The sequence below is a fragment of the Oratosquilla oratoria genome, chromosome 25 (genome assembly GCF_046742065.1).
Source record: "Oratosquilla oratoria isolate Oo_2021 chromosome 25, ASM4674206v1, whole genome shotgun sequence".
Classification (NCBI taxonomy): Eukaryota; Metazoa; Arthropoda; class Malacostraca; order Stomatopoda; family Squillidae; genus Oratosquilla; species Oratosquilla oratoria.
The window spans coordinates 19,860,843-19,878,342 of NC_134801.1; the positions used below are offsets into that span (position 1 = coordinate 19,860,843).

The window sequence follows — 17,500 nt, forward strand, 5'->3', positions numbered from 1 at the left end:
GACAGATCCCGCCAGAGAAGGGTAATTTGAATTTAACTGGATGGCGGAAAACAAACCCCAATTCCAATACCCGAGAGCCCTCCTGAAGTAAACGGCATTGCTAGTTAGCAGCCAGACAACGGTACCTTTGGTCTAATGGCTGGAGGCGTGAGGTTGTCGAGCTCTGTGGTGAGACGCTCAGCGAGACCAGGAAGCTGTGACGCTCCTCCAACCAAAAAGATGCTCCGGCTCATCTCCTTCCGGATGTCCATGCTGCATTCCTGCCGAAGAACAACCAAACGTTTTCTTCAGTGTTTCCTCCTTGACAAAGGCACATGCTAAAGGTAGTACAGCTAAGGGGAGTTGTATTAGAAAGCTGGGTTCAACGAGATCAAGAATTTTAAGCAATTAATCACCAAGTAGTGTGTGTGTGTGTGTGTGTGTGTGTGTGTGTGTGTGTGTGTGTGTGTGTGTGTGTGTGTGTGTGTGTGTGTGTGTGTGTGTGTGTGTGTGTATGCACACACACACACACACACACACACATATATATATATATATATATGAGTGTGTGTGTGTGTGTGTGTGTGTGTGTGTGTGTGTGTGTGTGTGTGTGTGTGTGTGTGTGTGTGTGTGTGTGTGTGTGTGTGTGTGTGTGTGTGTGTGTGTGTGTGTGTGTGTGTGTGTGTGTGTGTGTGTGTGTGTGTGTGTGTGTGTGTGTGTGTGTGTGCGCGCGCATGTATGTGTGAAGCTTATGCAATCCAAACTAAAAGCTTTCGGTGTTAATTTTCTTCCTCTTCAGCTCTATGATAAACAGGAAAATCCTCCTACTATTCCTTCATGAAATCACTCGTTTCCAAAGCTAACATGATAAATGAAATCACGAGTTCCTGTCTTACCTGAATGGCTTTGTGGACGAGTTTATGAAGTCCCGGATGATCCAGACCCCACGCGTCTGGGTTGAAGACTCCTTCCGTCGACTGGAAACGACCGAAGTCGAGCGATATCGTTCTGGAAGGAACAAAATCATTAAACCAAATCATTTTCTATAACTAAATACATTTCCCTGATGCCACAACGCCACTCTAACTAGGGGAATATTTGTAGAAATCGCTTGAGTGAACATTACAATAGGAAAGACGTTGAGACTTTTGAGAAAATTATTTGACGTTTTCAGCTAATGATATTCCAGCTATCACTCGGCAATTTCATTCAGATTAATAGTCACATTTCTGATGTAATTTCAGGAAATACAACCCATAGTTTGTATGATACTAATGTTTGCGAAAATGAACTACTAATTTCTCTTGAAATTATTGTATTCATTGGCTGGCATCTTCTGTAGGAAGTGCATTTATTCACGTCAAATATTTACAAGGATAAGGTTAATAAGATTTATTCAAATCGAGAAATCTACGACCCACAGATATGTTTCCCACGGCTCCGTTAAAGACATCGGCAAATGTAATATTTAAAAGCAGACGGAACTGCAGGTTCGGTACACAAATTCATAGAAACTCTCCACAACTTTTTTTCAGCTAAAACAGGGTATTTCACTCTTTCAGTGATGCATTTCTTTTCCTCTGATCTTCCTACGGTGCTCAGGAGAAGAAATTTGATGTAACCGAGAAGCCAGCTCTATCCCCATGGTTTTGATCGACGAAGAAAACATTCAGGCCAAAGTCTGCTTCATTTCAACAGAACTGCGTCCTTAGGTATGGACCAAAAGGTCTCCTGTCGGCATGCTCCGCCTTTGTAATCCTTTGTAATCTACGCCAGGGGTGCGCAGCTGCGGCCGAAAGCCATCACCTTTATCCTGTTATGCGTTTGAACTGTTGAGGCAGTGTGTGTGTGTGTGTGTGTGTGTGTGTGTGTGTGTGTGTGTGTGTGTGTGTGTGTGTGTGTGTGTGTGTGTGTGTGTGTGTGTGTGTGTGTGTGTGTGTGTGTGTTGGGAATTGGAGAGAATTGCGAGCATGTTTGTCTTGCATTCGCTTAGTTGCGGGTTCGAATCCCGCACTTCTCTCCGTTTCCCAGCAATGACTGTTATTTGCCTCAACAGTCCAAGTGTATAGGGCAAAGGTGAACAGCTAAGCACCTCCTGGTGTAGGCTCTATAAGGGCTTAACTTGGCTTCCACAGGCTTAACCAGACCCGATGTTGAGAGTTTGTTTGAGTAAAAACGACTTCGGTTACAAAATTTGAATTTTCAAATCTCCAAATATCAAATTAACTTTCCGTCACATATAACAAACCTATACGAATGTTAGACATACTGTTGAAATGTTCTTTGAGAAGTCTAGAAATGTGCAAAGTCATATTCTGGTTACCTAAATGGAGGATGTAGTTACGATGAGGGGAAAAAATAGTCCATTGTGAAACCTTTATCCGTTACAAAATCGATAAGGTACGTGATCGTATTAGAGAGGTTGGTATTCCTGACCATCTCATTCCAACCCTCCGCTCGACCCATTATAAATCCATCTACTACTAATTATCAAAAGGGGAGACCACAAGAATATCAACGATCTTTGGAATCCGGGACAGGAAGTAGGACAGTCGGCCCGGGGAGGACTTCTGGCGAGCTATCCGTGTGGACGTCTAGACCATTCTTTCTCACACCTCAATAGACCTTCCCTCTGGTGAGCATTTTCTGTCTGGCGTCTAGAACATTCTTTCTCACACCCCAATAGACCTTTCCTCTGGTGAGCATTTTCTGTCTGGCGTCTAGAACATTCTTTCTCACACCCCAATAGGCCCTCCCTCTGGTGAGCATTTTCTGTCTGGCGTCTAGAACATTCTTTCTCACACCCCAATAGACCTTTCCTCTGGTGAGCATTTTCTGTCTGGCGTCTAGAACATTCTTTCTCACACCCCAATAGACCTTTCCTCTGGTAAGCATTTTCTGTCTGGCGTCTAGAACATTCTTTCTCACACCCCAATAGACCTTCCCTCTGGTGAGCATTTTCTGTCTGGCGTCTAGAACATTCTTTCTCACACCCCAATAGACCCTCCCGCTGGTGAGCATTTTCTGTCTGGCGTCTAGAACATTCTTTCTCACACCCCAATAGACCTTTCCTCTGGTAAGCATTTTCTGTCTGGCGTCTAGAACATTCTTTCTCACACCCCAATAGGCCCTCCCTCTGGTGAGCATTTTCTGTCTGGCGTCTAGAACATTCTTTCTCACACCCCAATAGACCTTCCCTCTGGTGAGCATTTTCTGTGTGGACGTCTAGACCATTCTTTCTCACACCTCAATAGACCTTCCCTCTGGTGAGCATTTTCTGTCTGGCGTCTAGAACATTCTTTCTCACACCCTCTGGTGAGCATTTTCTATACTTACTCGTAAGGACAGTCCCGTCCATGGAAGAACTCGCCTAACGTGACTGACTTTTCGAAGTTGTCTGGGTTGTTGGTGCATCTTGCTTTTTCCGTGTTATAATGCTGAGCACAATAACACAAATTCTCCAGTACCTGTAGAAAGGATAACAACATATCACTGTAGAATCTATAAGAATTAGATAAAAGTTTGTTTACTCCTAAGACAGGTCTACACTGGCCACACAAGGTTAAATTTGGAGTGGGGTCCTAATTAATTGTGGTAACGTTGCTGTACGAGCTAAGGCTTCATCATCGCTCCCTTGCTGTCAGACACATCATAAACCCCGTGATTGGAGAGGAAGGTGATGTGAATGCTCCAAGTAGTGTGTATAAAGCAGGAGCTCCACACAGTCCTCATCCCAAAGACTTCCCAATTTTAAAGCAAAAATAGGACGAGACTGAAGCGTGGTAGTCTGACCAGAGAATTATAAAACAACAACGACTATAAAATTGAGCCTTTTTTCAGATATTCAAGATGAATGAAACCTTTTTATTTTTATTAGTGACATACAAAAGCATTTCAAAAACAGGTACAATGACCGTCAATCTTCAATAACGAAATAAGGAGGGATTTTGCGACATGGTATGCCAATCATTCGTTGCCATGTAGTCCCAGGAGAAATAGAAATTGAATACACGTCCCCCTCCAAAGATGCTCAAGAATTTTTCGACAGGTTGACAGGTGTATAATACATACTGTGCATCCATATATAAAATGTATTTTGTAATCTACGTACATACAGGACGTATACGTACATATCGAAGAATGTATCCTTCGACTTCAGTAACGAGGGAGACGTTTCGCATGTATAGGAACTGTCGAAGATGGTCCAGGATACGGTAGCCGCCATAGGGCACTCGGGACACACCCCCGTCCACGATGTAACCTGCGTAAAGAAAGATCAACTTCACATCTCGTTGCACAACCACCGTTTAACTCAGATTGAGCAGCAATGTAGCCAGTCACAGTACATCCACAACAAGGCCGCTTCACTTAATCAGCGACCACCCCTCTCCGTTCCCTCATACAGAAAAAGAGAAGATGGGGAGAAATCCCTTCAGGCTGCGTCAAAATACCATTCCCTTCCTTGCCACTCTCCACGCATCCCTATCTCCTACTTCTCCCTTCCTTGCCCAACAGGCATTCCCCTCTTTCTCAACGCCTCCTTCACCCAATCCATCTATCTCAGTGGTTCCCAAACTTTTTTTGGCCGCGACCCAAATCCAGATCTGGTGAAGATGTGGCGACCCAAGCATCAAAAAGCAATTTCAAAAGTCTTCTTTTATTGAAAACACAATGAAATGAAAATGCAATGGTACAAATACTTTGAAATTATTTTGTTTTTTCTAACAAGGTCTCGCGACCCATTCTTGAACACATCGCGACCCATGTTTGGGTCGCGACCCATAGTTTGGGAATCGCTGATCTATCTCATCCTCGGTCTTCCCCTCATGTTCACTCCTTCCACCTCTGCCTTCCACACCTATTTTACCCTTCTTTCTTCACTCATTATTTCCATGTGTCCACTCTATCCAACCTAGTAACCGCTACTATGCTTCTCAGACATTTCATCTCAAACACATTAAAACTTTTCCTTAATGCCTCTCTTGAATTCCATGTCTCTGCCCCCTATACAAAGCCGCCGGCACAATCACCCCTTCCTACAATCTCTTTGCATCCATTCCCAGATACTTATCTTTCTTGACACTTTTTCATCCCCCAAGGGATTTACTCGCTTCCCTCAATCTACAATTTACCTCTACCTCTACTCTTCCCTTTCCTGCCACATGCGACCCCAAATACCTAAAGCTATCCACTTCCTCCAGTCTCTCTCCTTTACGACTTGCTTCCAACTCACTGCCATCCTCTACTCTTGTACATCTCATCGCCTCATTTTCACCCACGTTTACACTCAAGTTTCTCCTATCGCATACATTCCCAAACTCCGAGACTAACTCCCTTAACCCCCTCTGACCCTGCCATAAGCACAATGTCGTCAGCAAACAACAACTGGCTCAACTCCCACTTCTCTCCGTTTTCTTTAACCATCTCCAGTCCCCTGCCCATTACCCTCTCCTTTACCTCCCGCACCACCCCGTCCATGTACACATCGAACAGCCATAGCGATATGACATCCCTGACACAGTCCTACCTTTACCTCAAACCACTCGCTCTCTCCATTTCCCACTTCTAACACAGGCTCTACTACTCTCATAAAAACTCTTGCGTGGTTGCCGGACTTTTTATCTTAAATCTGTTGAATTTTGTTTTTGGTTTTAACAATAAGCCCCGGTTTACTAGTGTTTAAGTGTTGTACGTGTCACCTTTTGTACTTGGTGTTTGCGTGGTGGTCGGACTTTTTATCTTAAAACTGTTGTGCCTATTTTTTTTTTTTTTACAATAAGCCCTTGTTTACCAGTGTTTGTAGGTGTCTCCTTTTGTACTTGGTGTTTGCGTGGTGGCCGGACTTTTGATCTTAAACTTGTTGTATCTTGTTTTTGGCTTTAACAGTAAGCTTCACGAATCTTTTAATCCGCTTTACAAGTTATTTTTGTGTATATTGATTTTAACATTCATGTAAATAACCATAAACATAAATCGAATTTTTTTTTTGTCATATTCTCCTTCGTTCCTGTAATATTATCTATTACAAATTGAACTAATTATTAGATTATTACCAATTACTATTAAACATCACACACCGCGACAATGTATATATATATATATATATATATATATATATATATATATATATATATATATATATATATATATATATATATATAAGACCACTTTAAGACACTAAGAGAATGTCTTAAAGAAAATAAAATAAAAACAGAACTAGCAATCACATTTAACTCTACTTAAGAGAAAATCTCCTGCCCAGCTATACATATACATATATATATATATAATATATATATATACATAGATAGAGATATATAGAAAGAGAGAGAGAGAGAGAGAGAGAGAGAGAGAGAGAGAGAGAGAGAGAGAGAGAGAGAGAGAGAGAGAGAGAGAGAGAGAGAGAGAGAGAGAGAGAGAGAGAGAGAGAGAGAGAGAGAGAGAGACAAGCGGGGTCTCTTGACTCACCATCAATGACAGGGACGATATCCATACGCTCGCCGAGATCGACGACGATTCCGGAGGTGGCGTTGTAGGCATAGAGGGACAATATGCTCTGGTGCGTCAAGTTAACGCTGCGGCATTCGAACTTATCGAACAGGATTTTAAGGAGTTCGACTTGTGTATTCGGGTTGAGGATGCGTGGCACCGATAGCTGGAGGTTGTAATTCTTGGGGTCCACCTTGAGGTCCGCAAAGGTTTTCTGCAGTAGACTTGATACGGCATTCAGGTCTACAGAGTACTGCGTTGGGAGAAATGGGGGTGGTAATTACACAAAACTGGGTAGACAGACTCGAATGGAGAAGAATAGTTATAAAGACGCATTTAGGGTTTTACTCTGGATAAGAACAGATAGACAATTCAGTTTAGCTGAGAGAAACCTCCAGTACTCAAAGGAATGAAAGGATTGAACCTATGTCTCTTGGAAGCCTCCAGTACTCAAAGGAATGAAAGGATTAAACCTCTGTCTCTTGGAAGCCTCCAGTACTCAAAGGAATGAAAGGATTGAACCTATGTCTCTTGGAAGCCTCCAGTATTCAAAGAAATGAAGAGATTGAAACTATGTCTATTGGAAGCCCCCAGTACTCAAAGGAATGAAGAGATTGAAACTATGACTTTTGGAAGCCTCCAGTACTCAAAGGAATGCAGGAACTGAACCTATGTCTCTTGGATCTTACCTTTGTGATTTTGAGCGAGGGGCGGATGGGGAAAGAGAGGGAGGCAGAAGACCGGACGTCCGGGTCCAGCGCTTCTAGCCCCCACGTCTGTCGCCGAGAGTCTCGTTGAGTGGCCACGACACACGGGAAGAACAGCTGCGGCAACGTGGCTACAGGGGAGGATCAAGTAAGTGCCGCGTTAATCATTAGGGAGGGGAAGAGCATCATTGATATAAGGTGATTTCTAGTGAACGCTCGTGCGCGCGCGCACACACACACACACACACACACACACACACACACACACACACACACACACACACACACACACACACACACACAGACACACACACGTTTACACATATTCATATGTGAACTCTTTAAGGTAAAGGAGTGATATAAGATACGAATATGAATTACCTGGTTGCTTATTATCACACAGTAATTTATCTATTCCTATTAAACGGGCTACCAGGACTATTCTAAAGGCATCACCCACGAATACCGATAAAGATTCAACATCTTAAATGTATTTTGGGTCATTTTATCTATTTTGTGTTCACGTCTCACAATTTTACTTTGGCTGATGCCCAAATCATTTAATCCAGGCCTAAAGAAGGTTAGAATATATGCTTATCAATCTTTGGATAGTTGTCAGGAACTTACGATTGGAAGCAAGAACTTTTGGGTCATTTGATCTATTTTGTGTTCACGCCTCACAATGTTACTTTGGCTGATGCCCAAATCATTTAATTCAGGCCGAAAGAAGGTTAGAATATATGTTTATCAATCTGTGGATAGTCGTCAGGAACTTACGATTGGAAGCAAGAACTCCCGCCCGGACAGAGCAGGAACCGAGGTCGACGACAAGAGTGTCTCGGAGGAGAGTCGGATTGGTCGGTACGGGCCACGGCTGCACGTATTGGTTGCTGAAGTCCTCAACAGTGTGAGTCTCTAACGCTCTTCGCCAGCGCTCTGCCTCCTGTCGCGAACTACATCGCACCACCACGTAGTGGCCTTTCTGTAGGGGACAAAGGTGAAAAAGTTGTTTTGGTTGGCTATCAGTCTATAATGTTGTTCATGTATAAACAGAATTTTCTACGTTCAATAAGTTTCTATACATATGACATTTAAAAACATGCTTCAGATAACCAGCAGGGGACACGGGAGGGCTTGTTGTATACAAATGTATTCACGGCGATACTTGTAATAGTTTATTTACCATAGTACTTGTGTGGAACGGAGCACGCATGTTTTAGTGCAATATCAAAGTGACTAGTAGAGTGTGTTATGGGTATGAATATGGCAGCGTTACTAAAATGCCGCTAAAATTGTAACAGTAGTTGAAAAACACGAATTAGAATGGAGTGTAATTATTTTTGTATAATCAAACCAGCCTTATGGGATTTATCAAGCACCACTAGTTACTAAGATACCGTTAAAATTGTATCAGTAGTTGGAAAACACGAATTAAAATGGAGTCTGATGATTTTTGTATAATCAAACCAGCCTTGTGGGGTTTATCAAGCACCATTAGTTCATCAGAGGTCTTTCTTGTTACAATTATTATCTCATTATGGTGTGGGGCTTAATGATTCCTTCAATATTTGTCTTATCGAATTCAATATGTCTATGAAGCTGATCTCTTTCATTAGCAAATTAAGTGATTCTGATGACCTAAGGATGGAAAACATGTGTGTGTGTGTGTGTGTGTGTGTGTGTGTGTGTGTGTGTGTGTGTGTGTGTGTGTGTGTGTGTGTGTGTGTGTGTGTGTGTGTGTGTGTGTGTGTGTGTGTGTGTGTGTGTGTGTGTGTGCCTGTGTGTGTGTGTGTGTGTGTGTGTGTGTGTGTGTGTGTGTGTGTGTGTGTGTGTGTGTGTGTGTGTGTGTGTGTGTGTGTGTGTGTGTGTGTGTGTGTGTGTGTGTGTGTGTGTTTTGGGGGAGGGCAGCCATCAGTATACTCGTATTTGAGTTGTTCAACTTCACTGAAAAAAGTAGAAGGTGTTAGAAATCTACGGCAAAGGAATAATACGAACTATCTTTAAGAAAGGAGACGGAACAGAATGCTGAGATCACTAAAGAATTGTATTACCATCACACATTGAAAAATTTACGAAAATATTATGGAAAGAACAATGAAGTGTAGTGTAGGGGGAACTACATAAATTTCAAGATGGATTTAGGCCTAGTCGTAGTAAAGGAGACTCAGAGTAAAAGAGAACAAGTCATACAGCAGTGACTATATTATATAATGAAAGTAGTGTGATGCATCGTACATATGACAGCCGATGCTGTACATATGACAGCCGATGCTGCGCGCAAGAACTCGTACTGAAGTGGCTAGCTATTGTCAGGCGACTTGATTCAGCAAAGGGAAAATCCTTATAGGTATCGATCTTTAACAAGCTTCAACCTGTGAGCTTTATAATGTAGTATACCTAACAATACATCTTAAAGTAAAGGAAGCATCATCCGAACTAGGTTAGTTTTATTTAGTCTGAAGCCATGTGCCAAGCTTCGCAGCGACCTTTCGTGGGGTGAACAAGACATGAGTGTGGAGAGTGAAGATATGTATAAAGTGGGTAACAATTAAGAATGTGAATGTCGGTCGCACTTACCCCGTCGTCGACGCCCACCATGTTGGGCTCCATGCACTCCACCTTGCCACCCATCAGGGGCAGCTTCATGCTCGGTTTCTCCGCCTGGTTGTTCTGCAAGAACATCAAAACACACACAAGAAGTAGAAAAAAAGTTTTGAGGGGGAAATTTTGATAAAAAGTCATGTAGTGCTTTAATTTACAGATTTTTTTTCTTTTCTTTTTTTAGGTAGGTCAAGACAAATTGTGGTCCCTGTCATCGAGATCTATATTGATTTGGAGTTCCTAGGCAAGCTCCATCATTGTGTTGATCATTATGCTGATGGGGATAAATGATGCTGACTTCTATTTGAACTACTGTGTGTTCTGTTAGTAGCCCTCCCCCATCAGTCTCTATCCCTTTGCAAACGACAAATAAACTTGTTCAAAATCAAGAATATTTACAAAAAAATTAATCAAAAATAGCTCAAGAAAAATAGCCTTCAAATAATGGTCCTTCCAGGAATCCTATGGTTAGAGTAGATTAGTATTTCTACCTGGTAAACATTAGGTAGTATTATTACCTGGTGACAGTAGAATAAGGTCCCTACCTGATAATAATAAAGTATTCCGTCTTTGGCAATGAAGTATCGACGTTTCCAAGCATTCCAAAACGTAGCTTTCTTTCGCCCAGACGGTAACTTCTCTAGGTAACCCTCAATGTTGATGTAGGTGGTGCCCTCTGACTTCATCTTAGGAGCTTCGGGGACGAAGTAAAGTCGCTTGAGGAGATGGAGCTGAAAGTAAAAGTGTGTCAAGATCCTTGGATTCGTATAGCCATAAACGAACACAAGTTCTCTCTCTCTCTCTCTCTCTCTCTCTCTCTCTCTCTCTCTCTCTCTCTCACACACACACACACACACACACACACACACACACACACACACACACACACACACACACACACACACACACACACACTGGAATTACCAACACTCGAGCAGAGAAGAGTAAGAGGAGATCTACTGACTATCTATAGAATCATGAAAAGAATGGAAATCCTTGATAGGAATGATTTACTAAAAGGGGACAATGGAAAAACAAGGACATTATAGAAGAGACCTAAAGAAAAATAGCTTCACACACAGAGTGCTGGATACCTGGAATAATCTAGATAAAGAAGTAGTGTGTGCAAACACTATTCAAGATTTTAAGAAAAAACTTGATGCTGAAAGATACAAAGACGGGTAACCACGAGCATAGCTCCCTTCCCGTATGATACAACTAGGTAAATACTAGATAAATGAATACGCACACACACACACACACACACACACACACACACACACACACACACACACACACACACACACACACACACACACACACACACACACACACACACACACACACACGAGCGTGCTATGTATGGTAAATGAAGAAAAAGAGACAGAAAACCCATGAGAGTTGCTTCTTTTCTGTAAACTACAGTTAGGTAAATACAATATTTATAAAACTCATCAAAGTTTAGTTTTTATATCTCTTTCATTAGGAAATGAAAGGACACACCTGACGATATGAAAATATAAAGTATAAACTTTCTTTCATCTCAATTTTATTTAATTTTTCGGGTCACATGAAGAATCGTCACCTCAAATTTCGACAGAGTGACAATTCTTCATGTGGGCCATCCTCCTAGGGTGAAAATTCTTCATGTGGGCCATCCTGGGTTTACGATTGTTTGGTTGTATAAATTGATAACAATAAGCACAACCCTCATTCAACCTAATCTAACCTAACCTAATCTTTATTCCACTGTTCATATTTGGTGTATTGGGGTGACAATTGTTCAGGTGGGATCTCATGGGGTGACAGTTCTTCATGTGGGCGTTCTGGGGTGACGATTCTTTATGTGATCCCAATATCATGCCGAAGAGGTGTAGTGATAGATGTGGTCAAGGAGAGATTTAGAGAAGGCAGTAGATGGTGATAAAAGTTAAAAGTGATCAGAGATTAGTCTCCTATCACGAAAGAATGCTATGTAACTCTGATCCGTAGGGATGCCACTAAATGCCTTAGAGCAGCGTTTCTCAACCTTTCTACCCTTGCGTAACATTTAAAATAAATTGCATGTCTCAAGGAACCCCTGCGCAAAAAAAAAAAAAAAAAAAAAAAAAACATATACCTTGTCTTTCTCATTTTATTTTCATCGTCATAGTAGGTTAGATAGGATGGTGTCTATATTACGTTATTACAATAACTAAGAATATGTCGTGCGTGTTTAATTATATTACGTATATGAAATTAAATAGAAAATCAAAAGTGCATTAGCTTATCTCACTTGTTCTCGTGGAACCCTTAGGGACCTTTTGCGGAACCTTAGGGGTCCGGGCTGGTTGAGAAACGCTGCCTTAGAGTATTAATTTAATACAACTTATGCGGTCAATACACCATACGGGGCCACAGAAAGTTAAAGACGATATGCTATTCACAATAATTGTCGACTAATATATTTATGACCGACATTGGAGTAAATAGATTCATATGTATGAATGCTTATATTAAGGTCATCAACCGGCTCTGTCAAGAAGATTCTTTAAATTGGGAGACATTTTTTATGGAATGTATTACTCATCTGATACTCAAAGATTCAGTTATATTGCTACAGTACAGTTCTGTGATGAAACATGCTTTGTCCCAAAGGATTTTCTGAGTGTTAGGAATCGTAAAGAAATTTCCACCGTTTACTTAGGTAGCCTACGAATATGACAAGAAGTGATATGCGAACTTCGACTAATACTTAATCTATATGACCATATTTGTTAAAAAAAAAAAAAAAAAAAAAAAAAAAAAGATTTTGAGTAGGCACAATAACAGAAACAAAATAAAGGAAAGAAAACACGATTCCTTTAGAGAAAAACACTAAGAAAATTAAGAATATCGATCACCAGGAACAATGAGATCACTCAGCTCAGAATTCGTATGACAGAAGTGAGATACAACGTGAACAACGATATGATTTAAAGAAAGCAAAACAGCGTAGATGATGGCTACAAAACTAATTTACAACATACTTTCACTATCACAAAGACAAAAGATACCATACTGGTTTCAACAACTCAGTACTCACCGGATTCCATCCTGTCGTTGACGGCGGTTTGGACATCAACTCTTTCAGCTCCTCATCGACTGACTTGAATTGATTGAAGATAGGCTCGACAGGTTCGTCGGGGTCCATGATCACAGTTCTCTCGTTCTCGACGAATTCCCTGATGTCACTGTTCACCAGGTTCTCTGTCGATCCGTTTTCTGTGGAGGCGAGGCTGTTGGTGCTACTCGTTTTCTCAAGGGTTGAACTGGCCAAGGAGGAATTAGACGAGGAGGATTTGCGACTTAGCGTGGGGACGGGAGTGGACGCCGGGCTGGGTGTGGAGCCATTGGTCACGTGATTCGTCTTCCCCGTCTCGAATTGATTTCTGAGGGCTTTAACCGATGGGAGGAACTTCTTTACCTTGGACGGACTGTTCGCGTCACCTTTATTGCTGGAAGAGGTCCAGTTCTTGATGTCGACCTGTGTGGGAGAAGATATTTGTACAATAAATGACTGGATCACGAATGATCAAAACAAGTCGTTCCTCATGTAAAATGGCAACTGCCGACAGAATGGTCAGAGGACGGAACCTTTATCAAATGGACGGCGTTTTGCTTGTTGAAACTTTTTCAATTACTTGACAAAAGCTTCAGCAAGCGAAACGTTGTACATTTGATAAAGGTTTCATCCTCATATGCTGTATACTGCGACCAGGTTATTCCTGCCCTAACTACTGATACAGTGAGGGCGATCCACACTATGCAGAAGTTCTGCTGCGTATTTCTCTATGCAGTGGGTACATATCATATTGGTGGGAAGTAAAGAAACTGACGGCCTATTCCAGTAAAGCCAGTATGCCACCAGTTGTGGAAGCCTGAACAAATGCAAGAATAGTAAATAACAAACTTACTTTGATTCTTAGTTTTGCACTTTTTAACCCGTCTTGTATTCTGACTGCCGTCAAACAATTTCATTCATTGTTATGTCGATAGCTTTGTAGCGGATGGATTGAGCATAGTGGCGTGTTATACCTTTTCTAATACCCTACGATTTAATTTTCCTCTTATGCCTTTACTTTTTTTAGGAATGTCCCCTGTGGGGCTACAGGGCAGTGGACAAAATGCAGGGATGACCCGTCATCCAGGAGGTGCCAAGATGTGAGGGAGGGAAGAGGGTGGAGCGGAGTGGAGTGTGATAGGGATGGAATGGGTGGGAGTGGTTTTTACGCCTTTGTTTTTTGGCTACCTCCCTTATAAGGGGAAAAAAGCCTTTGGTATATGTATGGTATATGTACGATTTAATTTGTCTAGGGATAGGTGGATAATTGACGAAAGTCCTTTCATACCAGAGGGCCGATAATCTACATGAACTTCAGACCGCCAAAGCACTTGTCTTTGATAATAAGTCACAGAAGGCTACCTTAAGGTATGTTTTACCAGGTACGATTATTGCTCAACGATGATCATTCATAGTTCAATGATGATCGCCAAACGATTGTCTAGGGCAGCGTTTCTCAACCAGGGTTCCCCGGAACCCTAAGGTTCCGCAAAAGGTCCCTAAGGGTTCCGCGAGAACAAGTGAGATAAGCTAATGCACTTTTGATTTTTTAATTAATTTCATATACGTAATCTAATTAAACACGCACGACATATTCTTGGTTATTATAATAATGTAATACAGCCATCATGTTATGTAACCTATTATTACGATGAAAATAAAATGAGAAAGATATGGTATATGTTTTTTTGTTTTTTTGCGCAGGGGTTCCTCGAGACATGCAATTTATCTTAAAGGTTACGCAAGGGTAAAAAGGTTGAGAAACGCTGGTCTAGGGTACTGATTCTTATGTCGTGCGTGTTTAATTATATTACGTATATGACATTAAATAAAAAATCAAAAGTGCATTAGCTTATCTCACTTGTTCTCGCGGAACCCTTAGGGACCTTTCGCGGAACCTTAGGGTTCCGGGGAACCCTAAAGTTGAGAAACGCAGCTCTAGACAATCGTTTGACAACTATCACTAAACAATGCGGTAACTGCGCTGAGTAAAACGTACCTTTAGGCTGTAACTGTCTGACTTTCTCTCTTCAATTATTCACTATAGCAGGGTTTCTCAACGTTTTTAGCCATATCGCCCCCTTTTTCAATTGAAAAAAAGGATCGCCCCCCCTTAATTGGAAAATAATAGTAAAAATTATTGCAACAATGATAAAGAACTAATTTAAAATGTTTTACTCACGTTGTGTTTTAATGAGATCCTTGGGCCCAGCTGGGGCTTCTTAGCTGCTAGATCTTTTATCTTAGGATCAAAATTTGTCAGTTAGGAGCAATACCTGTGACGTTTTTCGCCCCCCTGAGCTCAAAAATCGCCCCCGTTCAGAATGACTGCACTATAGCTTCCCCAGGTATGTTCCTAATGCCATCGCTTCTTCTTCAAACTCTATCTACCCCTCCAACTCCTACTCCCATTCTAAATCCACATTCCTTCTCACTTCCCGTTATCCTCCCACCAACTCACCTCTTATTCTCTCTTCCCCCTCCTCCTCCTCCTCCTCCTCCTCCTCCTCCTCCTCCTCCTCTTCCTCTTCCTGTGCCTCCCACGGGCTGACCAAATCCCGCTCTCGACCTACGCATGTTAGTCTGGGTCAGCGTGGCCGCTGAGCCCCGAACCAGGTCATAGGGTGTTGGTGGCGATCAAACCGGTCTTTCTCGCTGTCGTCGGTGTCCAGGGACACGGAAGGAAGCTTGGAGGAGTGTAGGAGGTGCACAGAGGGTCACAAATGTACGGAACAGTAAGTCCTCTTCGGAGGACAAGACTTGTTTTAGTCACCTCGTTTGACACGGCACTGCTCTTAAAGGACTGACGTTTGGCTAAGCTAGGTCATTCCGTTCACATACAGAGGTGTTGCTGTACTCACGGATATAAGAGTATTTCGACCAATTCTTTCGGTGAGGTAACGTTTTTTATTCATTTATCTATTTTTACAGGTACATGCAAGACATCTATGGCAGTATCACCGTATGAAAGGGGTTAATACTCAAGATTTACAACTCTTTCCATCCACTTATTCTATATTTGCTGGAACGGTGTAAAATATCACAACCATGCAAACCTTTCCACAAATATGTAGACATTTCCAAAAAGCCATACGGACCCTTCCAAAGACCTCAAGATGTACAAACACGTAAAAGTGAGTTAGGGTGCGTTACTGTATACAGTAGAGTGATGGCGCCTCCTATGACAGTGCAAAGACCTTACCTTAGTCACTCACTCCTGCACTCGGACTGTGATGTACAAGTCTCGCTCACCTTGTTACTGGAAGACATGTTATTGTTGCGTTGTCGCTGACGAACCGTTTCTGGATAGACCTCGACGCAACGGTCCTTCTGTATTCGCTCCTCCTCGTTGGCTACTCCTCCACGGGGATTTAGGTCGTCCTTGGTGCAGGGGTGGTCCTCGACGGGCGGCCCAGGGGATGGAGTGTCTGCAAGAAGAACAAAAAGCAAGGATGAGTATGACGTTCTTCGGGTTGGAGAAGAAATACACGATAACCAGAGAATCCAGATGCAGAAGCAAAAGGGGCGACAACACGGACACACATATAGGCACGCATACATATATACACACACACACACACATACGACTCGACGGCGGAGTGGTAGCAATCACGGCCACCACTACGGTGGTCAGAGTTCGAATCCCGCCCAGGGCTGAAATAATTTCAGTATTGCTGCGCTGCGAGTCATTACTCCAACTATCGTGGGCGAGGGGGGGGGGAGGGAGTTGGGTGTGTGTATGCGTGTAAGGTCACAACATTACCCATAGATCGGTCATATATGAGCTCTGAGCTCTCTTTCTGACGAGTAGTAGCTGTCGATCACGAGTCCAGCACGTGATTCAAGACAATGGTGAATTTCACACACACACACACACACACACACTATATGTATTATCTAATATATATCATGTATTATTTATTATATGTTATATACTATATATTGTGTATTATATATCGTATATCATATATATCATACATCATAAATTATATATGTTATATATTATATATTAAATATTATATATTACACATTATATATTATATGTTACATGTTATGTATTACATACATCATGTACCATTCCATGGATCACACCTCTTTGATGTACTTCCAAGACACACACACAGATACTTTCGCAATTCAGAAGTACGTGGCTCCTGATGTTGATCCAACTATTTCATACAAGTGCAAAGACAGCAAACGGGTCTGAAGTTCAATAGGTCACTAAAAGGTTGAAAAAGGTCGAGGTGTTAGCACATTCGGACCACGAAGAACTGGTCACACCTTCGGCGATTGATATGACCAAACACTTAGACAAGGTATATGACACTGGAAGACGTGACGGAGGGGAGAAGGAACAGGTGGACAGTGAGCTCAGACACAGTAACTCGTACAAAATATAATCATAAGGTCCGTGACAAGGTTAAAATAACAGTTCAATGAAAACATGCAGGAAAGGGACATGTATGTTAATATAGAATTGTATGAAAGTCGAAAGTGTATATGTTTTTAGTCACGCAATATATTTTGATAAGATGTAAAAACACGTTTCTTTACAGTGCATTCACTGAACAGGAGGTTATAACTTACACACACGCGCGCACAACATACATATACATGCACACACGTACACACGCACACACAC

The 17,500-nt window shown here is 41.9% G+C and overlaps 1 protein-coding gene across 1 annotated transcript in view; it reads right to left on the reverse strand.

The window, feature by feature from the left end:
* LOC143038846 (uncharacterized) overlaps positions 1-17,500 on the reverse strand; it is an 863,754-nt gene that overhangs the window by 5,516 nt on the left and 840,738 nt on the right. Inside the window, exons 10-20 of the mRNA XM_076208469.1 lie at positions 16,111-16,286; positions 12,841-13,281; positions 10,322-10,507; positions 9,753-9,845; positions 7,953-8,157; positions 7,158-7,306; positions 6,448-6,721; positions 4,110-4,240; positions 3,316-3,446; positions 876-987; positions 126-260 (exon numbers count right to left, since the gene is read on the reverse strand). Of these exons, the coding sequence (XP_076064584.1) occupies positions 126-260; positions 876-987; positions 3,316-3,446; positions 4,110-4,240; positions 6,448-6,721; positions 7,158-7,306; positions 7,953-8,157; positions 9,753-9,845; positions 10,322-10,507; positions 12,841-13,281; positions 16,111-16,286 (2,033 nt within the window). The remainder of the gene's footprint in view (positions 1-125; positions 261-875; positions 988-3,315; positions 3,447-4,109; positions 4,241-6,447; positions 6,722-7,157; positions 7,307-7,952; positions 8,158-9,752; positions 9,846-10,321; positions 10,508-12,840; positions 13,282-16,110; positions 16,287-17,500) is intronic.